The sequence below is a fragment of the Mobula hypostoma genome, chromosome 4 (genome assembly GCF_963921235.1).
Source record: "Mobula hypostoma chromosome 4, sMobHyp1.1, whole genome shotgun sequence".
Taxonomy (NCBI): domain Eukaryota; kingdom Metazoa; phylum Chordata; class Chondrichthyes; order Myliobatiformes; family Myliobatidae; genus Mobula; species Mobula hypostoma.
The window spans coordinates 83,566,157-83,593,082 of record NC_086100.1 but is presented as its reverse complement, the minus strand read 5'-3'; the positions used below and the strand labels follow the sequence as shown (position 1 = coordinate 83,593,082).

General features: G+C 39.7%; 1 protein-coding gene across 3 annotated transcripts in view; it reads right to left on the bottom strand.

The window, feature by feature from the left end:
- The window catches only part of LOC134344858 (NLR family CARD domain-containing protein 3-like), a 45,960-nt gene that overhangs the window by 16,299 nt on the left and 2,735 nt on the right, over window positions 1–26,926 (bottom strand). Inside the window, exons 2-9 of one of the 3 annotated variants that reach the window (XM_063044968.1) lie at window positions 26,060–26,089; window positions 20,700–20,773; window positions 17,461–17,598; window positions 9,104–10,907; window positions 8,207–8,293; window positions 1,505–1,591; window positions 536–706; window positions 273–443 (exon numbers count right to left, since the gene is read on the bottom strand). In XM_063044968.1, the coding sequence (XP_062901038.1) occupies window positions 273–443; window positions 536–706; window positions 1,505–1,591; window positions 8,207–8,293; window positions 9,104–10,907; window positions 17,461–17,598; window positions 20,700–20,709 (2,468 nt within the window). In that variant the 5' untranslated portion in view covers window positions 20,710–20,773; window positions 26,060–26,089. The remainder of the gene's footprint in view (window positions 1–272; window positions 444–535; window positions 707–1,504; window positions 1,592–8,206; window positions 8,294–9,103; window positions 10,908–17,460; window positions 17,599–20,699; window positions 20,774–26,059; window positions 26,090–26,926) is intronic. The other 2 variants (XM_063044970.1, XM_063044969.1) reach the window with 2 other exon arrangements.

The following is a 26,926-nucleotide window of genomic DNA, read 5'->3' as shown; positions in this document are numbered from 1 at the left end:
TGGTTAGATAGCTTGTTGCTTCTTTGATTATAATTCCTATAGTGCCAAACATAGTAAAAATCTTATAAAGTACATTCAAGAATAGTTTTCTTTCCCTCTCCATTTTTCTGCTTCTATATATTCCTATACCAACTACTAAACACAAAGGTAGGAAATTTTATTGGCTGTCGATATTGCACTCTACCTCTCTCTTGGGAAGAGTGGACTATGTGCTTACTATGAAACAACTTGTTTTGCAGAAGATGTAACAAACACAAGATAAGGTTACCTACTCTAACTTTTCTAATTTACAGCCATCATCCTTAATCGCATGGCACAGTAGTTTCAATCCACGGTCACCAATGGTATTGTCACCAAGATCCAGGTTTCTCAATGATTGGTTAATTTTAAGGGCAAGAGCCAGCTCCTCACAGCAGCAGTATGTAAAACCATTACCCCATAACCTGCACAAATCACAAAGACATTACTGAGTTTTGGCAAAAATATTAATATGGAGTAGAGTAATATTAGTATTACTAAAACAATAACCACCTACCCCAAAGTCTCAATCTCACAATCAGAGTCCTTCAATGCAGCAGAAAGTTGCTTCACTCCTGTATCTTTCAGTTGGTTATATTTCAGGTCTAACTTTTTCAGAATCCGATTTGTCCTTAAAATCAAAACCAAGTCTTCGCTGCACTGTTCAGTGAGGTAATTTCTTCTTAGGCTGTGGATAATTCAGAAGTTACTAAGGTAATCATTCTTGATCCAAATCCAGAATCCAATATTTCATAATAGTCACATATAAAAGAATTACAAAGCCATTAAAAATGTCTTATGATTTTTTTAAACTGTTTCGAATTACACATAAAATCATTAAATTATATAGCCTGGAAGAAGGCACTCAGTTCAGTAAATCTGTATTAACAATTTAGAGGCTGTTTTGATGAGGGATTTTGCATTTTAGAGCCTTTATTGTCGGAATTGATACCAATAGAAAATGCTATCAAGTTCTTCTACTTCCAAATGAGAAGCAGTGTTGGTCTGATCAAAATAAAGAACTTTCTAAATTACCTCTTCATGAAATCCCAAGTCAGTTACTATATGGGATAGGTTCAGAGCAAAGTACAGATATGTATGGTTTATTAAAAATACCCTAGCATGCTCTAACCTTTGCCAAAGTGCTTTACAGAAGCCATCATAAAAACAAAACATTAACTGCATAAGGAGGTATGACCAATGGACAGAGGTGGCAGCAGTAGTGTGATTGGCAATGATTAAGAACTAGAAGTAAAAAAATTCTGAAGGTTATGGGGATAAAGATTATACAGAGAAAGGCAGGAAATGTAAGCATTTGAAAACAAGCATTAAAATGAACAAAGGCTGCTGGGGATGATGCATATGTCAATTTTCCCATAAATAAAACATATTTTTGACAGCTGAATGGAATGCAAATAAGGAGGAAAACTTTTTATAATATCACAAAGTAATTCAAAGATTTGAGAAGAAGCATTTATTTCCTTACATTAGTGTCTCTAGCCTGCATCTTGAGCTCATCAGTGCACCAGACAATTTTTTCAGGCCCAAATCTTGCATTGTGTTATTTATCAAGCTGGAATTTAAATAAAAATACATTTTTATAACATAGTCATACAATAAGAGCATGCAGACTTTGATTTATACATGACTCCTAATAACTGGTAAACTGTTACATATCATAAAAACAGGCCATTTGACACACAGTGTCCAGAATGATCACCAAGCTAATTTATGCTAATATTACACAACTTTTACTATTTTCACTCCACATTCCCCTCAGCTCCTCCCAGATTCCACCATTAATCTACATACCACGGACAATTTACATTGGTCAACTAACCTACCAATATGCATGTCGTTGGGATGTGTGAGGAAACAAGAACACCCAAAGAAAACCCATGTGAGCACAGGGAGAAAGTATAAATTCCACACCACTGAAGACTGAACCTATGAGGCAGTAGCTCTGCTTAATGCTTTAATTCGATTCCCCATTATCTTCGATTAACAAAAATCTTTGTTTTTGCTTCATAATTTAATTTATATGTTTAAATATTTTGAGCCTGGCTTGAAAAGAGCCATTACTGCTGTTGCAAAAAAGACCCAGATCCTATCAGTAATGAGACAATGGGAACAGAGGTTTTATTCTAGATATGATCAATAGTATACTGAAGTAGCTTACCACTATATGATGTGTACACCTCTACGAAAATTTATTTGGAAATGTTCTTTGTACTTGATTAAACATTCGGGAACAGGAAATACTATCCCACTTATAAAAGCATATGACACATTTATATGAATCTTTGTTCTAATTTCAGTAATATTGATCATGGAAATTATAATTCAATTCACTCCAGTTGATATGTTTTTACACACAGAAGAATTTCCATCCCATTGCCCTTGAGCTGTAATTTTAGTATTGCTTATCATAAAGATCAGCTTGAGATCAATAAAAAATGGCACCAGAGGTTTTTGCAGACCTAGGTGACTTCTTCCAATTTGTCCACAGAACAGCTTGTTCTTCTTTCTTCATGTCTCTCTTTTCTTTTCAAGGTGACTGGGGTTGTGTTGGAGTTCATGATCTACAGCTACAGCTCAAACTATGGTTCCCAGACTCGATGCGTGGCCTGGCATTTTGATATCTCCAGGTGCCGTGCCGCCTGGAAGATGTGCGCCTTTGGTGTGTGGTCTAGTAGATAACCTAGTTCCTTGCTGATGTCGATGACTGAAGTGTCGCGGGAGACTGAAACGAGACAGCAGGTGGTGTGCACTGCTGTTGGAAAAAGGCCCCTACACTTGAGCGATCCTCTCTCTCTTTTGATGGTGAGTGACAACCCATTGATCCTTAAGTCAGGGGTCTCAGAGAAGCAATGTGGAACAATGTAACAACGAAACAGTAAGCTACTTGTCTCCCGCTGTCGTTTACTACAGGAGCAATCTCTCTCCCCCTCATTAGTGACAGAGAACCTGTCTGAGATACCGAAGTGTTGGGATGGACTGTAGTTTTTGATGGACTCTAGTTCAAGGTCTCTTTGAGGGTTTGCTATTGCTTTGCATGGTGGAGGGAGAAGTGAGGGGAGGGCAGTCAGTGCTTTTACTGGAGCAGGTGGAGGGAGTGGGAAGGCGGGTTCAATAATTTTGCTGCTGCTTGTTTGTGGGAGGGAGAGGGGGCTTTGGGGTTCTGACATTTCTGTCATTCATTTTTGGGGTATTTTCTATTTCATGAAGAATTTCAGGTTGTATACCATATACATTCTCTGATAATAAATTGAACCATTGAATAGTTACATATCAAGCACCCACTTATGGCTTATTCTCTCAGAATTTTCACTGGATGACCCTCAGACGACTTTCATTAGTTAGTAATAAATTTGATTGGAAGGTATTCAATTCAAAGTTTTCAAGAAAAAACTGTACTTTCTTCTTCTTGTAAAATTAAGTGAAGAGGGATTGCGTTAATTTAGAAATTCCATTGAAAAATAAACAAGTATTGTGTTTTGTTTGGAAGGGGTGACTAGTCAGACATAGCAGAAATAGGTCTGATCCTTATAGAATAGGATCTGTCTGGGACCCCTACTCTTTGTGATTTTTATAAATGACCTGGATGAGGAAGTGGAGAGAGGGGTGAGTAAATTTGCTGATGACACAAAGGTTGGGGGTGTTGTGAATAGTGTGGAGGGCTGTCAGAAGTTACAGCAGGACATTGATAGGATGCAAAACTGGGCTGAGAAGTGGCAGATGGCATTCAACTCAGATAAGTGTGAGGTGGTTCATTTTGGTAGGTCAAATATGATGGCAGAACATAGCATTAACTCAGCCTTTTCTCCTTGGAGTGACTGAGGATGAGAGGTGACTTTGATAGAGGTGTACAAGATAATGAGAGGCATTGATCGTGTGGATAGTCAGAAGCTTTTTCCCAGGGCTGAAATAGCTAGCATGAGAGGGCATAGTTTTAAGGTGCTTGGATCAATCTTCATAGCATCAATCTTATATATAAAAAAAACACTTAAAGCGTCACGCAATTTTCAAGCTACGTAAAAGTTTCCTGCTCAGAGCAATGGTTGGCCGTGTAGCTGTAAAAGAAAATTAGAGGAAATGTTGCATATTGACATTCAGGTTCCAACATAATGAACTAGAACATAAATGCTGCCCACTGAGGCTAATTTTAACAATGTATAACTGCACCACCTGAAGTCAAATAACTTGCCATACTCTGGGGATGGATCTATTCCTCATAGCTTTCTGTATTTAATTTTTGAATGAGTAATGCCCTGGCAAAGATTTTTATTGCTGTGTTGTAGGTATTTCATTTTAGCAGTTCTGTAAAAGCAGTCTGTTCTGCTTTCAGCCTATTTGCCTATGCAAGGGTATATTCTTTCATGTTACTTGCTAAAGCTAATAATGAAATGGCTTCTCTGTAATGTTAACTGATGAGGTAATGTTCCCTGTAGCGGTATGTTTGGGTTATAAATAGTGATAAAGGGACTTGTATTCATTTGCTAACTAATTGGGATAGATGTTATACTTTCTGTCTGTGTGAAAGCTGTTAGTTTGCGCGGGCTTGGGGGAGAAGGCGCGAGGAGGATGAAGAGAGAAGACATGGCTTGAGGAGATGGTTGCCAGACCTGCCAGGCCTGGGCTCGGGGCGGGAGCCCTGGGGTCGACGACGAGCGGAGGAGGATCAGCAAAAGGGAATCCGTGAGCTCCAACGTTTGTGCACTGGAAATGTTTATGAGATTATTGGCGCCCTTTATTTGTTTTCCTTTTCTTCTGTTTCTCTACTAACCCCATACTTAAATATAAAATCTTAATCATTTAACTGCACATTGTGGACTGAATTTTATTTCGGGGTATTGATGTTACACAGGGGACACAACACGCAGCATCCACCCAAACAAGAGTGCTAAAGTTTGGCCGGGTAGGGGGTGCCACCCCCGAGATCATGCCACTATGCAAAGCGAGTCTCACACCTATTTGGAGTTGGGCTAAAGATAAGGAGCTATGTTGTTCAACTTAAGAATGTTGTGTTAGCCAATTAGGATGGTGGAATTGGGAGAAGGTTCTAGAGAACATTGGACAGAAAAAATTTTATGCTGGACATTTGTGTGGGTCGAGGTCTAATTGGCAGGAGCTAGGAGAAGACAGGAGGGAAGATAGCTGAGGATGAGGTCCCTGTTGAACAAGGTGTTTTGTGCAGATGAATGGCTTCAAGGAGGAAGGACCAATATTCCCGTGGTGGACCCCATTTGTTCAAGATAGACTTCCAGTGACACTTGGAAGGCGGCGTGTGCTTTCATGCAGACCGTGGGTCCAGTGCGTGAGTGAGTTAAAGACAACTTCAAGATGAGCTCCAATTTACATCCTGCCAAAGGGTTTTGGCCAGAAATGGCAACTGTACTTTTTTTCCATAGATGCTGCCTGGTCTGCTGAGTTCCTCCAGCATTTTGTGTGTGTTGCTCCAACTTATGTGCACATTTGGTCTGGGTTAATTATGATGCACCCTTTTGTTTTTTCCTTTTTTTTAATAACCGTTTGGTTAAGTTAACATTCATATCTATACTTTCTTTTTAGTTGTATGCAGTGTATGGTCTGTTATTTCTTGCCGATGGGCGATAGCATGGGGCCAGTAAATTACACAGTATTCACACAGATTGGGGTTCGGGTGGGTGCGACATCCCAACCACACGGGTCTGGTGGGACCCAAGACATATTGACCCTAGATGTATGGAGTCTAAGAAAGGTGGTTTTCTCACTGCTGAGTCTGGTGGCTATTAGTGAGGGGCTAACGAGCCGCGTCTCTGGAGACACCTGGTAAAAAGGGGTTTCAAATGTTTTTTTTTATGAAAATGAAATAACTTGCATGTACATAGAATGTTCCATAGTATCCATTGTGCATAGCTAGCAACTTGTGAAATCTAAGGACGTCCCTCTAGAATAGAGAAAAGGAGGAATTTCTTTGGTCAGAGCAGGGGTAGGCAACCTATGGCTCTTGGGCCAGATTCGGCCTGCGAAGGTATTTTGACCAGCCCACAAGCAAATATTAGGTTACTATGCTTATCCGGCCCGCGAATGATTTTTCCTTATTCTGAGTGTTTCACGCGACCACACTGATGGACGTGCATGGCGTCTTGTTACACTGGCCCTAGGTTCCATTTTGTTCCAAACCAAACACTGGTATATGCGAATGACGGGAAGGCAGACTACCTTATTAATATGTATTAGATACTCTCTGTGCACGCGCAGGTTTTCAGATGGGATTGTTCAAATTTGTAAACAGGAACAGCGTCACTGTGTTTTAACAAGAAATCCAAGCTAAATATCCAGATACTTACATGTGCTACGATACTTGTTGAATAACTCACATTTCGAAATAAAATCGAAGAAAAAATTCCAATGGCAATGAATGCAAAACGCAGGAAGGTAGACACTGAGTGCCAAAATTTCCAAGATACTTGGACGCTAGGTTACTTCTTCATCGAGCAAGCGGGGAAACCAGTTTGTCTCATTTGCTTAGAAAATGTTGCTGTGAAGAAGGTGGCAAATATCAGGTGACATTACAAGACCCGCCATAGTGGAAAGAAAGCTGGAATTGTGCGAGTACCAGCTTCAAAAAGGAAATTGTGCACATTTTCCCACTTTTCAAAATAAGTAAAGCACAAGATCCAGGCATTTTTGTGAATATGGTCCAAGAATTGAGAAAAGAGTTTTCAACAGGAATTCTGCAGATGCTGGAAATTCAAGCAACACACATAAAAGTTGCTGGTGAACGCAGCAGGCCAGGCAGCATCTCTAGGAAGAGACTGACGAAGGGTCTCAGCCTGAAACGTCGACTGCACCTCTTCCTAGAGATGCTGCCTGGCCTGCTGCGTTCACCAGCAACTTTTATGTGTGTTGAAAGAGTTTTCATCTCGTTTTGCTGATTTTCACTTGCATGCAAGTGAGTTCAAGCTGTTTGCTACTCCATTTGATGTGGAAGTGGACGCTGCATCAGAAAATTTTCAAATGGAATTGATCGAGAGGCAGTGTGACGACATATTGAGATCGAAATTTCATTCTGAAGATGTGTCAGTGCTTGACTTCTATAGAAAATATATTCATCCAAGTGGGAAGTATCCTAACTTAGTGGACCATGCAAAAAAGATGCCATCATTGTTCAGCAGCACTTATCTGTGTGAGCAATTATTTTCAAAAATGAAGCACACCAAGAACCATTTGAGAACAAGATTGACTGATGCCCATCTGGATAATGTCTTGCTCTTGGCATCAACAAGTCTGACACCCAATATTGAGAAGCTTTCAAGCAACAAAGAGCATCAAGTTTCACATTGATTTATCGACATTAAAATTTTCTTTTCTATTACACTTAATTTACCACCATTCAATGCATCGTGTTCATACGTTTTAGCTTTAAAGATTCTTTGTGTCCTTTTAATAGATTCAAAAGATGCCTTGATTGAAATAAATTGCAACTAAACCGAGTTCTTTGATTACTAATTGGCATCCTTGGTTAAAATCAAATGATTTTGTAGCATGCGTCATTCATTAATTTGAGGCAAAACATAACTAGATGTATTTAAATGGATAATTCCCATATTTCAAGTTTTTTTTATGGCATTCACCTGGCTCACCGTCTGCTTATTAATATGCGATCCGGCCCACAGAGGCAAAAAGGTTGCTGACCACTGGGTCAGAGGGTGGTGAATCTGTGCAATTCATTGCCACAGACAGTTGTGGAGGCCAACTCCTTGGGTATACTTAAAGCAGAAATTGACAGGTTCTTGTTTAGTAAGGGTGTCAAAGGTTACATGGAGAAGGCAGGAGAATGGGGCTGAGAATGAAAGTAAATCAGCCATGTTGAATGGTGGAACAGACTCAATGGGCTGAATGGCCTAAATCTCCTCCTATGTCTTCTGGTCTTCTGGGTTGAACAGCAAGTAAAACCCATGCTTTTCTTTAAACAGCAGCACTGTATCAATTACATCCTTGTGAGAGGCTGAATGTGTTCTCATTAGTATTCCCTTGGTAGTGTACTAAATATGAGCCTGGTTTACACACAAACTCTGGACTGGAACTTTGAATTTATAAACAACAGCCACCGAAGTAAAGGACTTACAATTAAACCATAACAGGTTCATATGTGTCCTTAAGAGTAATTCATGGAAGGTTTTACAGTCAAATTACTGCTTACCATAACTCCTTGATTTCATTTTCAACAGAGAGCAGGAGAGCACTGATGGCACTAATCATTTCCTCATCCATAACACTGCCTCTTAACCTGGAGTACAAAGGACAGATCAAATAGAATAAATAACCTTTAGAAAAGAGCAGCAAAGAAAAGTGCACTGGCACCACGTTTTTCCCTTTTTTATGACATTGCTTATGAATAGTTTGAGTTCTGGACCAATGGACTGATGCGCAAGCAGACTTACATTTAACTTGCTCTGTCCTATTTCTCAAATATGGCTGGTGCAAAACTGATGCAAGTTGTTATATCCTAGTTCAGTGTGTTATTCAGTGACTTAGAGTGTGAAAGGACAATGTCCATTCCCTGTGTTCTACCCAGCAGAAAGATACACACAACAGCAGCTGACCCACTGTATTATCACCCACTGTATTATCACGATCCAAAATATGTAAGGACAATATCTGACCCATTGTGCCAATGAGCACCATAATTTGAAAGTTTTAATTCACTGAAATGTTCACTCTCAGAATGCAAAAGGGAAGTGTCTGATCTATAGTATGAACAATGCCATGGAATGAAAGGACAATTGACAGGTTAAGGAAATGTGTTGCAATACCATCTGATGTCTGAGCAAGTTTGATGTAAATTTTTAGAATGAAGCAAACGCCAAAGTAAAGCATAAGACTAATAATACTCTAAAATTCAACTAGCAAGTTGAAGTACCTTTTAAAATTGATCAGAATACTACGAATAACTATCCTTGCTCTAAGAAGCTAAATGTAAATTTTTTGTGCATGTTCTCTTTTCTAAGCTTGAACTTAATCTTACATTTAAAATCTTTGTGTTACAAAAATTAATATAATAACTCTCCTTGTTTTCTTCTGGACTAAATATACTTACATTATTTTTTCAAAATATTTAACAACTGGTGATAGTCTTTTCAAGCCACCTGCTGATGTTCTATATTTAGATAAATCAAATTCTTCCTTGTCAATATCAGTCGTCTTTAGAACGAAGGCCAATGCTGAATAATCAGCAAGTGACAGTTTTTTGGAGCTCAGCACTCCATGCTGGATGGAGCTAATGATCTCTCTCATGACTGACTTGTCATTCAGCTCAGTCAGGCAGTGAAATAAGTTGATGCACCTTTCTGGATGGATGTCCTGATGCAGCAGTTCCTTTATGTAGTTACTGGTTTTCTGTAAATCATCTTCCCATTCTTGCATGTGTGTGAGAAGACCTTGTAGGCACTTCTGAATCTTTTTCTTTCCTAACCCACAAAGAAATTGTAGAAAGAAATCCAAGTGGCCAGTCTGACTTTGAACTACCTCATTGCAGGCACTTTTACAAACCTGAAATAAGGTGGGCTTTGTAAAGATTTCCCAAATCCAGTCCAGTATGCTGTATGACATTAAGTTGCACTTCTCATTGTGATAGGAGACAAAAATATAGAGAGCAGCAAAGTATTCTTGGACTGTACTATGAACAAAAGAATAGGCACGTTTATGGGAGAGAGCAGTATACTCAATATAATATTCTCTACAGAATACACCAAAGATGGATGAAATATCAACATTGAAGGATTTTAAATCTTCCTCATAAAACACAAATTTTTGAGACTTTAGATACTGAAATGCAAGCTTTCCCAGGTTTAGGAGTGCCACCCGATCAGACTGCAACAACAGAAATGTTTTCTCAGTCTTTTCCTTTCCATGACCACGATGCTGGTGGTGGTATGTAACCATGACAACTACAAAGTAGGTATATATCTCAGTTATTGTGTCCATTCTAAATTCTTCAGCACAATATGACTTGAAAACATGTTCCAGAACAGTGGCCAAGATCCAGCAGAAAGCAGGCACATAGCACATCACCCAAAGATTACTTTTCTTCCTTATCAGAGCTATAATTTTCTTTGTCAGATGCTCATCATTACATTTTCTCATGAAATATTCTTCCTTTTCTTTATCTCGGAATCCCTGTAGTTCTGTCACTCTATCAATGCAAGAAGATGGGATTTGGTTCATTGCTCTTGGACGTGTTGTTATCCAAATGGATGCTAAAGGAAGGAGGTTGCCTTTAATGAGATTTATCAAAAGCGACTGAAGAGGCAAATGCTTTGCTACATCAGAACATACTGGGGTTTTTTCAAACTCCAAGGGAAAACGACTTTCATCCAACCCATCAAAAATAAACAGACAGCGGGCAGAATTCTCCAGATATGTCTCACTCAGTTGCTTCATGTGTGGGTAATGTTGTTGCACTAACTGCAAAAGACTCAACCTTTCCTCAGACATTAGATTGAGTTCACAAAATTGAAAGGCAAACACAAAGTCATACTCCTGGTGTGCTTTCATCATTGCCCAATCAAGGAGGAATTTCTTTACATAAATTGTCTTCCCAATGCCTGCAATCCCTTTGGTAATGACCACTCTCAGTTGCCGTTGCCCTTCAATAGGTCTGAAAATATCCTTGCATTTCATTGAGTTAAAATATGGCTTGCCAGATGTAGAGGAGGATGATTCAATTTCTATCACCTCATGCTCTTTATAAAGCTTGTTATATTCATCATCAGTTATCCAAAGCTCCGTAAATATCTGGTAGAGGTAAATGTGCTCTCTTGCAATGGATGTGTAATCTGTGATTATTTCAAGTTTTTCCAAGAACTTTTTATGTTGGATTTTTAGTTGTTCATGTAGTTCTTCTATAAATAAAAGAATGAAGATTTTACATTCTGCTTATATTCCTGGTAGACAATATTTCTGCTGATCTTAAAATTAGAACTCTACACTTATAAAATTTCCTTGATACAGGATAAGATACGCACGGTTTAAAATTCCCAGAATACTACCCACAACAGAAATTTCCTCTAAAGCATAATATTCTTCATAGCTATAAATTAGAAATCAGTGTGATATTTCCATTTGCTTTGCACCCATATTGTGTCATCAGATATTTAGGATTTTCATACTAAAAGCACTGAAGTATCAACCATTTTGTATTATAAAGTAACAACCAATATTATTGAATTGCGATCTATATGTTAGGTTGCTAAGAAAGGTATCATTACTAGTATACCAGTTGTGGGTAAGTTATTGGAAGGTATCCTAAGGGACTTGGGTGGCAGGGCAAAGATACGTCTCCATCAAACACTGTGTAAGGCACTCCTTCCATCTGCTAGCCGGCAGGTCACCCTTGGGCAAAGTGTAGTACCTGCTTAACCTCCCACCCCCCCAATCAGGGACATGTGAAGCTATGGGAGCTGGTGGTGGATGGTTGTTATGAGCAGCTGGTGCATTCACAAGTCCTAGTTATGCAACCACTGACGCCAGGCAGACAATCTCTAAAGAGTATTGATAATGGCTGGGGTCATCCATCTTGTAGACACTGCCCAGAAGGCGGCATTAGCAAACCACCTCTGCAAGAACATTTGGAAAATCAATCATTATTATAAGACCATAATCATCTACGTCATGACATGGTGCATAACGATGATGATGATTCTAACAGACTGGATATATAAATATTTGGATAGACAGGGTCTGATTTGGGATAGTAAACATGGGGCTGTGCATGGTAGGTTATATTTAACCAATCTTAAGAGATTTTTGAGGAGGTTACAGGAAAGTTGATAGAGAAAAAGGCAGTGGCATTGTCTACATGAGCTTTGATTAAGTCCCACATGGAAGGTTTGTCCAGAGGGTCAGTCACTTGGCATTCAGGATGAAGTAGTAAATCATATCCAGGGGGAGAAGCCACAGAGTGGTAGTAGGTGGTTGAATCTCTGGCTGAAGGCATAGGATTAGTGGTGTGCTACAGGGATCAGCACTGAGTCCATTGTTGTTTGTCATTTATATTAATGATTTGGATGTTAATGTGGCAGTGAGGAAGGCTTTCAAAGCTTGCAGCAGGATCTGGACCAGCTGAAAACATGAGCTGAAAAATAACAAATGGAACTTAATGCAAACAAGTGTGATGTGTTCCACTTTGGGAGAACAAACTAGTGTAGGATTTACCCAGTGAATGGCAGAGCACTGAGGACTGCGGTAGAACTAAAGGACCTGGGAATACAGATCCATAATTCCTTGCATGTGTCGTCGCAGATAGATAGAGTCATATAGTGTTTTTGGTACATTTACCTTCATAATTAAAGAGAATTCAGTGCAGGAGTTCAGAAAATATGTTGAAATTATATGTCGTTGGTGAGGCCAAATTCGAGTATTTTGTGCAGTTCTGGTCACCTACCTACAGGAACGATATTAATAAGATTGGAAGTATGTGGAGGTAGTTTACAAGGACATTGCCATGACTGGAGAACCTGAATTGCAGAGAAAGACTGAATGTGTTAGGACTTTATTCCTGGAGCATAGGAAAATGAGGGGAGATTTGATATAGGTATACAAAATTACCTATATTTTGTAGACAAAATTATAAGGGGTAGAGAAAAGGTACATGCAAGCAGGCTTTTTCACGGGGAACTGGCCTCCGGCAAGACAGCACAATGGCGGCCCCATCTTCATTTCAAAGACGTTTGCAAGAGAGACATGAAGTCACTGAAAATGAACGTCAAGATGTGGGAGGACATTGCAAGCGATCGCTCTCACTGGAGGCTGGAACTACGCAGAGGTCTAAAAAGAGAAGAGAAGCTGAGGCTTGCTGATGAAGAAAAGCGCACTGGTCGGAAAAACAGCACCAAGACAACACTGTCGGACAGCGCCTTCAAGTGCACTAGATGCAGCCGAGACTGTCACTCCCATGTGGGCCTCTACAGCCACAACAGATACTGTTCTAACACAGACTGAAGCAAGACTTTCCAGGCGCAGATCCATGGTCTCGCAAGACTAACGGATGCCACCAGAAGAGAGAAATATGATTCCATTCATGGGACACTGACAGAAGAATGAGATAGGGAAGGAGTTGTGTTTGAAGGAGCTTCAGGTGAATCAGACTGGAATAAAGTTCAGGCAAATCAGACAACTAGACTTGCAGATAAGGATATAAACAAAATGGATAGGAGAGGGGTAATGTGGTGAGAAAATATTTAGTACACAAAAAGGGGAAAAACAACTGTGCAGGGTTCAATAACCAGAGCATCATCAGAAAGGGACAGAACATTATCAGGAAAGGTGGGTAAAAGACAAAGATGAAGGCATATTTTTAAGAGGACATGCAACACTTTTAACAAGATATTCAAATTAAAATGGCACAATTAGAAATTAGATAATTATTGCAAATGATCTTACAGTGGTATGCAAAAGTTTGGGCACCCCTGGTCAAAATTTCTGTTACTGTGAATAGTTGAGTAGAAGATGAACTGATCTCCTAAAGTCATACAGTTAAAGATGAAACATTCTTTTCAACATTTTAAGCAGGATTAGTGTATTATTTTTGTTTTATACAATTTTAGAGTGAAAAAGGAAAGGAGCACCATGCAAAAGTTTGGGCACCCCAAGAGATTTGAGCTCTCAGATAACTTCTACCAAGGTCTTAGACCTTAATCAGCTGGTTAAGGCTATGGCTTGTTCACAATCATCGTCAGGAAAGGCCAGGTGATGCAAATTTCAAAGCTTTATAAATACCCTGACTCCTCAAACCTTGTCCCAACTATCAGCAGCCTTGGGCTCCTCTAAGCAGCTGCCAAGCACTCTGAAAAATAAATGATGTCCACAAAGCAGAAGGCTACAAGAAGATAGCAAAGGATTTTCAGGTAGTCGTTTCCTCAGTTCGTAATGTATTAAGAAATGGCAATTTCCAGGAATGGTGGAGGTCAAGTTGAGGTCTAGAAGACCAAGAAAACTTACCGAGAGAACTGCTCGTAGGATTGCTAGAAAGGAAAATCAAAACCCCTGTTTGACGGCAAAAGACCTTCAAGAAGATTTAGCAGACTCTGGAGTGGTGCTGCACTGTTCCACTGTGCAGCGACACCTGCACAAATATGATCTTCATAGAAGAGTCATCAGAAGAAAACCTTTCCTGCGTCCTCACTACAATTCAGCGTCAGAAGTTTACAAAGGAACATCTAAACAAGCCTGATGCATTTTGGAAACAAGTCCTGTGGACTGATGAAGTTAAAATAGAACTTTTTGGCCACAATGAGCAAAGGTATGTTTGGAGAAAAAAGGGTGCTGAATTTCATGAAAAGAACACCTCTCTATCTGTTAAGCACAGGGGTGGATCGATCATGCTTTGGGTTTGTGTTGCAGCCAGTGGCACAGGGAACATTTCACTGGTAGAGGGAAGAATGAATTCAATTAAATACCAGTAAATTCTGGAAGCAAACATCACACCGTCTGTAAAAAAGCTGAAGATGAAAAGAGGATGGCTTCTATAACAGGATAATGATCCTAAATACACCTCAAAATCCACAATGGACTACCTCAAGAGGTGCAAGGTGAAGGTTTTGCCATGGCCTTCACAGTCCCACAACCTAAACATCATCGAAAATCTGTGGATAGACCTCAAAAGAGCAGTGCATGCAAGACGGCCCAAGAATCTCACAGAACTAGAAGCCTTTTGCAAGGAAGAATTTGGGCAAAAATTCCCCAAATAAGAATTGAAAGACTCTTAGTTGGCTGCAGAAAGTGTTACAAGCTGTGATACTTGCCAAAGGGGGTGTTACTAAGTACTGACCATGCAGGGTGCCCAAACGTTTGCTTTGGGCCCTTATCCTTCTTTGTTATTTTGAAACTGTAAAAAATGGAAATAAAGAAGTAATCTTGCTTAAAATATTAAAGAAATGCGTCATCTTTAACTTTATGCCTTTTGGTCATCTTTTACTTGCTTAGCTATTCACAGTAACAGAAATTTTGACCAGGGGTGCCCAAACTTTTGCATGTCACTGTAGTTGGAAAGAAAATATACCAGGAAGGCATCAGGTGACTAAGTTCTGACATGAAAGAATGGAATGAAGGTAATAGAGACTGAAGGTTTTCATTCAGGAAGCAGAATAAACTTGGGTGGAGTTTAGAAATATTACATGGCAGTAACAGATGGGATTTGGAAAAAAGGGCTACAAACAGTTGTGATAATATTGGTCAAACTGGGAAATTAGGGTTGCGTGTAACAAGGTAATACAATAATCATGGAATAATTTGATCTATATGTTGATTGGGCAAACCATAGTGCCGATGATAAAAATGAGGATGAACTCAAAATGTTTTAGAAACATTGATCTGGGCCAGGACTAATTGTGACCTGGAGGAAACAGATTAATTTGGGCAGACCAGTATGGAATTGCAAAGATCATGTCATGTTTAATGGATTTTATGGAATTTTTTGATGAGGCAACAGATAAAGTTGATGAGGGCAATGCAGTCATTGTGATGAACCTGGACTTATTTTGACTGACATTAGTTATCTAGACCTGATAGTGTAGGCCACAGCTTCTACGTTTGCAGATTTCACAAAACTTAGTGACAATGTGAATTGAGTAATAATGAATTGCCAGTACATAAATAGACTGGAGGAATGGGTAGTTGCATGGCAGATGAAATTTAATGTAGAGAAATGTAAGATGGTACATTTTGATAGGAACAATACGGAAAACAATATATAATAAAGAATACTATGATAAAAGGGGTGCACGAGTATAGAAATTAGGAGAATGAGTGGACAGTTCAGTGAAAACAGCAGGACAGCTTGAGAAATTGATTAATAAAACATACAAAATTCTGAGCTTTATTAACAGAGGCAAAATGGATTAAAACAGTGAAGTCAGCTGAACCTTTATATTGACTGGCCTCAACTGATTGATGTGAAAGCGTTAAAGAGATGTCAGAAAAGATTTACAAGAATGGCTCTTTTTGCAAAGATCAAGAAAAAAAATGTAGGGATACTTTATAAATGTATATAAAGTCATGAAAGGTCTAGATAAAGTGGATAATGGGGGTCAGCTACAGATTGGGTGGCAGTGATTTGTGGTTGCTACACTGGAGGGGCTCCAGTTGCTCACAATCAATATCAAAAACTTGGATGAGAAGATCAAGTGCAACATTCTCAAAATTTGCTGATAACAGTGCAACTTGTGAGGAGGATACAGACACGTTTCAGGGTTACAGGTAAAGTTCATGTGAAATTATGTGGCATATTGTGAGGTCATCTACTGTGGTTGAACTAATAGAACAGAAGAACATTTTTATTGGAGACAGGAGACAACAAATGCTGGGATCTGCAGCAACAATCTGCTGGAGGAACTCAGCAGGTCCAACAATATCTGTGGAAGGAAAGGAATTGTTGATGTTTCAGGTCAAAACCCTGTATCAGATCTGTTTTTATCAGAAGCAATTTTCATTGGTGAGAAACTGAAAGGTATTGGCTTTCAGAGGGAACTCAAGTACCCATGCACATAAACCTCTGATTGTTGACAGGCAGACGCAGCAAACAGTATTTTCGCTTTTTATGCAAGGGTATTTGAGCACAAGAATATATAGTAGCTGTCTTGTTTCAGTTATAGAGCCTTGATGATACTGCCTCTGGAACATTGAGCAAGGTCTGATCTCCCCAAATATACTTAAAATAGAGGGATTGCAGTGAAGGCTCACCAAACTGAATGCAGGGATAGTGCCTAGTTTCCACACGAATGAGAGAATCCTAACTGAATTCATATCATATTTAAAGGAGTAGATACAAGAATGATATTCCCTCTAGCTGGGCAGTCTAAAGCTAAGGCTCACACTCTTAAACATGTTGGCCATTCAGGACAGAAATTAGAAAGAATTACTTCACGCAGAGGGTGATGAATCTTTGGGATTCTCCATCTAGAGATTGATCAAGGTCCAGTAACTGCGAGATTTCACAATAAAAATGATATAAGTGAATAAAGAATAAGGATTTATTAAAGCATTGTTGAGAAAATTACTCAATCATGATCTTATAGAATGTTATGTAATGGTGGTATAAGCATTGGGGGGGGGGGGCAAATTCTCTATTCCTGCTTCCAGTTCAAACCTACTTCTGCTGTCATCCTGCCATATTATCTCTGCTGGTCTCCTCAAAGATACCACTTGGCCTGATGGGTATTTCCAGGATTTTCTGTTCAGATATTTAGCATCTACTTTTGCAGTATTTGTGATATTTTGAATATGCATAGAACTCACCTCTATGAAAACTATAAAACTGAAATTTAAAAATAAAATATTAATTTGGAACTTTCTTGTGACTTCACAATGATGTAATAATACCCAATAAGTATCTTCTTCCCCATTTGTTGATGCCTTGAACTTTGTTGATAGAAGTTTGCATTGTTAGTGCTGTATTACCTTTCCGATCATTATTGCAGAAATTTCTCACATGAATTGTTATTGGCATGGACTTAACCATGGAGTTTCTGATAACTGGTGAGATGATGGTGCTCCCTGTTTCTGCATTTAGTTTCGCATTGATCAGTCCATTCTCTTCTGGAACAATAGAAAGAATTACATTCAATGTATGAACATGGGAATTCATATTGAAGTATCTAAATCTAGCCTCCTTACCTTACAAGCAACACACGTCAAAGTTGCTGGTCAACGCAGCAGGCCAGGCAGCATCTCTAGGAAGAGGTACAGTCGACGTTTCAGGCCGAGATCCTTCGTCAGGACTAACTGAAGAGTTAGTAAGAGATTTGAAAGTGGGAGGGGGAGGGGGAGATCCAAAATGATAGGAGAAGACAGGAGGGGGAGGGATGGAGCCAAGAGCTGGACAGGTGATTGGCAAAGGGGATATGAGAGGATCATGGGACAGGAGGTCCGGGGAGAAAGACGGGGGGGGGGTGGGGGGGGAGGGGAACCCAGAGGATGGGCAAGGGGTATATTCAGAGGGACAGAGGGAGAGTGAGAGAAAGAATGTGTGTATAAAAATGAATAATGGATGGGGTACGAGGGGGAGGTGGGGCATTAGCGGAAGTTAGAGAAGTCAATGTTCATGCCATCAGGTTGGAGGCTACCCAGACAGAATATAAGGTGTTGTTCCTCCACCTGAGTGTGGCTTCATCTTGACAGTAGAGGAGGCTGTGGATAGACATGTCAGAATGGGAATGGGATGTGGAATTAAAATGTGTGGCTTTCTCTGGCGGACAGAGCGTAAGTGTTCAGCAAAGCGGTCTCCCAGTCTGCGTTGGGTCTCGCCAATATATAGAAGGCCACATCGGGAGCACCGGACGCAGTATATCACCCCAGCCGACTCACAGGTGAAGTGTCGCCTCACCTGGAAGGACTGTTTGGGGCCCTGAATGGTGGTAAGGGAGGAAGTGTAAGGGCATGTGTAGCACTTGTTCCGCTTACAAGGATAAGTGCCAGGAGGGAGATCAGTGGGGAGGGATGGGGGGGACGAATGGACAAGGGAGTCGCGTAGGGAGCGATCCCTGTGGAAAGCGGGGTGGGGGGGGAGGGAAAGATGTGCTTAGTGGTGGGATCCCGTTGGAGGTGGCAGAAGTTACGGAAAATAATATGTTGGACCCGGAGGCTGGTGGGGTGGTAGGTGAGGACCAGGGGAACCCTATTCCTAGTGGGGTGGCAGGAGGATGGAGTGAGAGCAGATGTGCGTGAAATGGGGGAGATGCGTTTGAGAGCAGAGTTGATGGTGGAGGAAGGGAAGCCCCTTTCTTTAAAAAAGGAGGACATCCCCCTCGTCCTGGAATGAAAAGCCTCATCCTGAGAGCAGATGCGGCGGAGACGGAGGAATTGCGAGAAGGGGATGGCATTTTTGCAAGAGACAGGGTGAGAAGAGGAATAGTCCAGATAGCTGTGAGAGTCAGTAGGCTTATAGTAGACATCAGTGGATAAGCTGTCTCCAGAGATAGAGACAAAAAGATCTAGAAAGGGGAGGGAGGTGTCAGAAATGGACCAGGTAAACTTGAGGGCAGGGTGAAAGTTGGAGGCAAAGTTAATAAAGTCAACGAGCTCAGCATGCATGCAGGAAGCAGCGCCAATGCAATCGTCGATGTAGGGAGGAAAAGTGGGGGACGGATACCAGAATAGGTTTGGAACATAGATTGTTCCACAAAGCCAACAAAAAGGCAGGCATAGCTAGGACCCATACGGGTGCCGATAGCTACACCTTTAGTTTGGAGTAAGTGAAAGGAGCCAAGGGAGAAATTATTAAGAGTAAGGACTAATTCTGCTAGACAGAGCAGAGTGGTGGTAGAGGGGAACTGATTAGGTCTGGAATCCAAAAGGAAGCGGAGAGCTTTGAGACCTTCCTGATGGGGGATGGAAGTATATAGGGACTAGACATCCATGGTGAAAATAAAGCGGTGGGGACCAGGGAACTTAAAATCATCGAAAAGTTTAAGAGCGTAAGAAGTGTCACGAACATAGGTAGGAAGGGATTGAACAAGGAGGGATAAAACCGTGTCGAGGTATGCAGAAACGAGTTCGGTGGGGCAGCAGCAAGCTGAGACAATAGGTCTGCCAGGACAGGCAGGTTTGTGGATCTTGGGTAGGAGGTAGAAACGGGAAGTGCGAGGTGTGGGAACTGTAAGGTTGGTAGCAGTGGATAGGAGATCTCCCCGGACCTCCTGTCCCATGATCCTCTCATATCCCCTTTGCCAATCACCTGTCCAGCTCTTGGCTCCATCCCTCCCCCTCCTGTCTTCTCCTATCATTTTGGATCTCCCCCTCCCCCTCCCACTTTCAAATCTCTTACTAACTCTTCCTTCAGTTAGTCCTGACAAAGGGTCTCGGCCTGAAACGTCGACTGTACCTCTTCCTAGAGATGCTGCCTGGCCTGCTGCATTCACCAGCAACTTTGATGTGTGTTGCTTGAATTTCCAGCATCTGCAGAATTCCTGTTCCTTACCTTACAAACCTGCATTGCCATAGTCAATTCATGTACTCTGAAGCAGTGGCCCCCAAACTCCAGGCTGCGGACCGATACTGGGCCGCGAAGAATGCAGCGGTAGCCGGAACGCACCCAGTACATCTTTAGGAAAAAAGCCGAAATAAACAAGCTAATTGATTAGGTGCCCTTGTTTATTTCTGCTTTTTTCTTAAAGATGTGCTGGGTGCATTCCGGCTACTGCTGCACTGCTGCATTTTTCATGGCCTGGAGGTTGGGGGCCACTGCTCCAGAGGTTCAGAGAGTCAGCTGGCGGAGGTTAAAATCATACAGACTGGTTTAAGGCTGAGGTGCCGGGTAAAATAAATACCCCAGTGGTGCAGGTTATGTGTTAGTTATTTAGCAAACAATCCTGTCCTGAACAAAACAGGTTGCCGAAAGACACAGTGGGGAGGATATTTGGCTTTTCTCACATACCTTATGCACACAATGCAGTCGAGTAGGAATTTCAGCAGCAGTCTATGAAACATATGCTACTACACTGGATGTTTACAAATCTAACTTGGGATTTATTTCTATCATAATTCTTGATGCATCTAGCGACAAGTAAAGAAGAATCACACCTGTTCCAGACTTTAAAAGATCAACATCATCCAATGAACACTCTGTTAAAGAAAGAAAAAGGGATTTCATATTCAGTCTCCTTTCAAATCTCCATTTTGTTCACATATGGTACACTTACCTACCGCCATGGTTGCAGGTTTTGCTGTTTCAGAAAACTACTTGAGAGTTAGGTTGATTCGACACCTTTGAACTCTGGAAGACATCAAAGGATTTAAATGTTTAACTGTCCTGTGAAGATTTAACAAACGTTAACTTGAAACGCTGTTAAGAAAATGTTGATAAGTTGATTACAAGATAAAAAATGAAGGATATCAAAAGCAAAAGAGAAGTAGTTGGGATGGTAGAATAATTACTTCAAATAATGTAAACATCTTTTACTTGTTCCTTAAAGCAACATTTATACATTCATCTGTCATTTCCATCTGTGAGTGTATTAGGGTGCTCATGTGTACTATGTGCTACCATATTGAGCCCAAAGTTTAGGTTTACGTAACCTGGGTTAGAGAACATACAGTTGGGAAATATGAGGATGGGACCACCCAAGTTCATCGAGATCATGACCTGATAGCCAAAAGGAGGAAAATTCTTTTCCCACTGAAGGAGACCATTCAGCTACCAAGATTATATGGACTCTGGCTATGAACAGTCTAGCTTGTCCCACTCTCCCAGTGTATTACAACACATTTTCTCTCAGATACTTATACAGCTCTCCTTTGCATATCACAATTGAATGTGCTTCTTCTATTACACATTAGGCATAGGAACAGAATTAGGCCATTCAGCCCATTGAGTCTTCTCTGTCGTTCCATCATGGCTGATTTATTATCCCTCTCAACTCCATTCTCCTGCCTTCTCCCCATGACCTCTGATGCCCTTACTAATCAAAGACCTATTAACCTCTGCTTTAAATATAACTAATGACTTGGCCTCCAAACATTCCTAATGTATGATTCCCAGAAATGGACTCAATACTCAGTTGTGACTGAATGAATGTTTTATAAATGTTCACTGTAAATTCCTTGGTTTTGTTTCCATGTCTCCATTTATAAAGCCCAAAATATCCTCATGCTTCTTTACCTACTTTCTTAACTGTTTCTTACAGATCTTTTAAGATTTCAAAGTACATTATTAAAGAATGTATAAATCATACAACCTTGAGATTTGTTTGCTCACAGTCAAAAACAAAGCAGGAAATCCAAAAGAACCCAATTAATAAAAAAGAAAAACCAACACCCAATGTGCAGGAAAAGGGGGTGGGGGGGGTGGAAAACACAAATCATGCAAATAATAGAAGGCAGTAAAATTCCAAACCAAAATGAGTCTCTAGATCTGAACTCCAGAGCAGCCCGGAGTAGGTCCAAGCCTCAGTATTAGTCCATCATATTAGCGGGCACAGAGCTTAACAGCTGCGGCAGTCTTCACAGCCTCAGCGCCATAAGAGAGAGAAAGAAGGGAACATCACAGGAGACCGAATGAAATCGACTCTTGCCTCTGATCCTGACACCCTGTCTTTCCAGTATTATCATTTAAATTGTCCAAACAACATATTGTACCTCGCACTATGACCCAGGCACTGCTGCAGTGAAAGGCTCCAGGCCTAGAACACAGTGTCACGTCTTTTTTTTGTGTATGTTTCTGGTTCTGATGGACCCTGTCATCTACAGTTTCATGGTGTGTTTTTGGGCCGATTAAACAATCCGGTGCTTTGCTGTCTCCAAGAACATTCTGGAAGGCAAGCAGCCTCAAAACTAAGAAGCTTAGAAACCAGGCACAAGCCCATGATCAACTCCATTTCTTGCCAATCTTGCTGTTTAAAGTGTTGAGGAAGATTGAAACATTGAGGCGAGTGCAGAAGGCAAACAAGAGTTCAACACCATCTATCAGCTTCTCACTAGCTGCTGCTGGAGGAAGGTGACTGGGTGTGAAGGTCTCCCTCTTTCTCCCCCGCCCCCCCTCACTGTCTGCTCCTGAGGAAAGGACCCTGTGTTTGAGTGGTCTCTCTGTCCCTCAATACTGTTGGAGGAATGTATCGAAGTTCTGGGTCTGCGGTTTGTGGATTGGACTGTAGTTCCAGGTTGTTCCTTTTACTGTTGCTATTTTGGGCGACTTTGAATCGGGGAGGCCTGTAGATAATAAACACCGGGCTGCACCGAATATGGACTCTTTCAATTTTGTCTTTTATATTCTGTGCTTTTGCTCATTCTTTCTTATTGCCATTTGCATGATTTTTTGCATGTAGAGGGTTACTGTTTTTCTTTGAACGTGGCTGTCTACAGAGAAGACAAATTTCAGGGTTGTATACCTCATACATATCTAGATAATAAATGTCCTTTGAGTAAATCCTACCACTTCCAATGAACTATGCATATACACTGCAGATGACTCTGTTCTTGAACTCCTTTTAGAACTGTAGCCTCCAGTCTGTAATACCTGTGGGTATTGTTCTTTATTTCAATTTCTAAAACATCACTTTTTTCAGCAAACACGAGGAAATCTGCAGATGCTGGAAATTCCAGCAACATACACAAAACGCTGGTGGAACGCAGCAGGCCAAGCAGCATCCATAGGAAGAAGCACAGTCAACGTTTCAGGCCCAGACCCTTCGTCAGGACTTTTTTCAGCATTAATTTTCATCCACCACCTATACTCCCTTTTCAGCCATCTGTTACATCTCCTTGAGCATATTACTGTGCTATGCTGATTGCAGTCCACAATGCCTCCAAATTTTCTTTCCTCTCAAAATTTGGAAATTGTGTTCTGTATGACCAAGTCCATGTTGTTGATATACTTCAAGAAAAGCAATGGTCACAGCAATGACCCTGAAGAACACTGTTGTACAATTACCTCCAATTCATGAATCTACTTCCATTTGTTTCCTGTTTGTTACTTAGCTAGTTCTCTGTACATGCTGTACCTAGCCTTCAATCTTGTTGACAAGCCTTAGCTAAACTTTTTGCACATCTACATGTCACATCAACTGTATTTCCTTCAAACTAGACATGAATTGCTCACTTAATAGAACTATGTCAACCTTATATAATCAAATATAGACTTTTCAAAGTAACTGCAAATTCTGACTTCATTTTTTTTTTAAGATCTTACCCCATGGTTAAGTTGTCTGGTCTCTAGTTATTGACTTTCATTACACAGTTTCTTGTACAAGGGTAAAATATTTGTGAACTTCCAATTCTGAGGCACCAACCCTAAAGCTATAGATATTTAGATTATACCAAGGCCTCTACAATTTCCTCCCTTAGTACTTGATGATGCATCTTACTTAGACGAGATGATTTATACATATTAAGTAATCTTTCCAGACTGCTAGTGAATAACATGTTATAAATTTAATAGCTGTAATATGCCCTCTGCCTCCATGAGAATTTTTTTTGGTTTCTCAACAATCCCACCTCTCCTCTTATAAACCTTTTCCTGTTCCCATGCCACTAAAATATTTTATGCTCTCTGGCAGTATTTTCTCATGCTTTTTATCTGCTTTTGTATTTCCTTTATTATTTCCGGCCACAAACTTCCTGTACTCACCTTGTTTCTCACTTGTTGATCTGTCATTTCTGCTCAGCTTTACTCACTATTCCTTTGGTCATCTAGGGAGCTTTAGCTTTAATTTTTTGATCCTTCTTCATAATGGGAACGTATCTAGAGAGCACTATGACACTTTAAAGATGTCCCACTGTACAATTACAGATTCATCTGCTGAATTTTGATTCCAGTTACCTGGGCCAGATCTATTTTTCTCCAATTTATTATTTTTATCGTGGGGATGTCTATATTCTTTTCTACAGCTTTTTTGAATTCATGACACTTCTTAATACAGAGTACAGAAATGCTGTTGAAATTGGTGAACATTAAATATACTGATTAAGACAGTTCTTATGAAAACACATAAGAAATTTCTCACCCTCTTTCCCTTCATGTTATTGTTTGTCCCAGACCACATTCAGACAGGTTAAATTCCTGGGTCAACAATCTTATTCAAACCATTGCTGATTGTGACCTTGGTGTCTATGGCTGATCCCACTCTAAACTATCCTTGATCTTCTTCTATCTCCATCTCGACGATGTGATCTAGTTCCCACCATCAAAAGTCTTAAACCTTTTGGAATGCTAAGGAATAATTTAAATTGCCCCAACTGAAGACTTCAATTGAGAGATGAGGGATTGCAGATACTGGAATCTGGAACAAGAAACAATATTCCGGAGGAACTCAGTGGGTCTAGCAGCATCTGAGGGAGTAAAGGAAATATCAATGTTTTGGCTCCAAATTCTGCATTAGGACTTTTGGTCCTGATGTCCTGATAGTTCTGATGCAGGTTTTTAACCAGAAATATCGAAAATTGCTTTCCTCCTACAGATGCTGTTCGACGTAGAGTTCCTCCAGAATATTGTGTGCTGCTGAAGCTTTTAAATTTTGGCTTTCCATGTTCTCATTCATGTACTGCCTAAATTTCTCAATGCAGCAGAGTGCTTGGTATGATATAAAATAAGAAACAATTTTGAAATATTGAAATATTATTGGGATTTTCAGGTTACACTTCCCAACTTCACCATAAAAACTGTGGTTTCTGACTTTAGCTGCAATCATTTGGTTCCTATGGTCTTTGGATGCATGTCTTTTCAGTCTCTTGTAGAGAAGAAGACTGATAGATTTCACTTAGACTGTCCTTCCACTGGCTCATCATCGTAAAATATTAAACTTATAGTCATAAAGGGATTCCACAGTGAAACAAACTAATTAGCCCACCAAATCCACACTGATCATCAACCACCTATTTTTACAATAATCTTATGAAAACCATTTTATTCTCTTCATATTCCCATCAAATCCACCCCCAGCACCTCAAATGCTGTTATTTACCTGCACTCTCAGAGCAGTTTACAGTGATCAATTAACCTTTGAAAAATATAAGCATAACAATGGGCACAGTATATTTAGTGAATGAAAATTTGAAATTAAATTAATGTATGAGTAAATATAGAAATAGCAAATCCTGTTTTCAGTTTCCCTAATGAATACCAACAGAATGAAATAAAAACAGAAAATGCTGGAAACGCTTAGCAGATCAAGCTGCATCAAAGGGAAGAGAAACAGTAATTCAGATTATTACTGGTTGTAATTATGATTAATTATAATTTATGATTTATAATTTAAATTTTTAATATTTACTATCAATTTGTACTCTAGGGAGTGGGAAGCGCAAAATCAAATATCGCTGTGATGATTGTACGTTCTAGTATCAATTGTTTGGCGACAATAAAGTTTTCAAAGTTAACATAATAACAGTACCTTATCACTTCTCATAATTAGGAGTAGATAATATTTTTATTATCTTTTTGCTAATTGAGCACAGAGGACAAAACTCATCAGTGGCAGTACGGTTATTTATGAAACATTAAGTCCTATTATCAGTTTCTCAGTACTACATCTGGCAATTGCTATACAGTATCCTCGAGGCCACTCACCTTTTAGTTAATTTGTAATTGTTCTGTAATCTGTTTTTAATTTTCCATGATTATTTTTCAATGTACGATATTTCAATGAAATGCATTTGAAAAAATACAAGGGTAGAAAATAAAGCAGAAATTAATTATTCAGAAGATATCAGGAAAACAACTTCATTCACAAAAAAACTGTACTCTAAAAAGTTAAAATATTTTTTAAAAGTTCATTACAACCAATAATAATAATAGAATTTGAAAGAATTTTAGTATTATGGTATGAAAGACTTTGATGAAGTAAATATAGAAACTATTTCATTTAGTTTGGGGAACTCGTGTAAATTAATCAAGAAGAGCAACAAAGTTAAAGGGACTTACTTTAAAAATATTGTTGGAGAATGAAATGCCTTATCATGGAGCATGGTTGATAAAGTATATGTACTCTTGCAGAAAATTAATGATTCAGAAAAAATTACTATTACACAAAAAAGCCACAAGTTATTTTTAAAAATACAGACATAAGGAAAATTAAAACAAATTAATATTGTACTTAGTGGTTACAGAAAGAAAACCTTTTGAATTTGCCAATGGTGTAGATAAATTATTTGATTTAGTGAACTCAGAATCTGCAATGGAAAGAGTGAATACAAGTTCCTGTCATGGTTCCACTCTCATAGTTCTTGTAAACACCGTGACACACCTTAACAGAGACTTCCTGTGTTTTTAAATTTTTAATTTATGCACTCGGAAATAGCTGCAGGTTTATACCGACAATATCCATATCCTGAAAATATCATCTAAAAACATTCAGGCACCATTATCATATGTTTTATCCCATAATTAAAATGATAAATACGAACTCACCACTGAGCAATTAATAAAAAAAGTAAA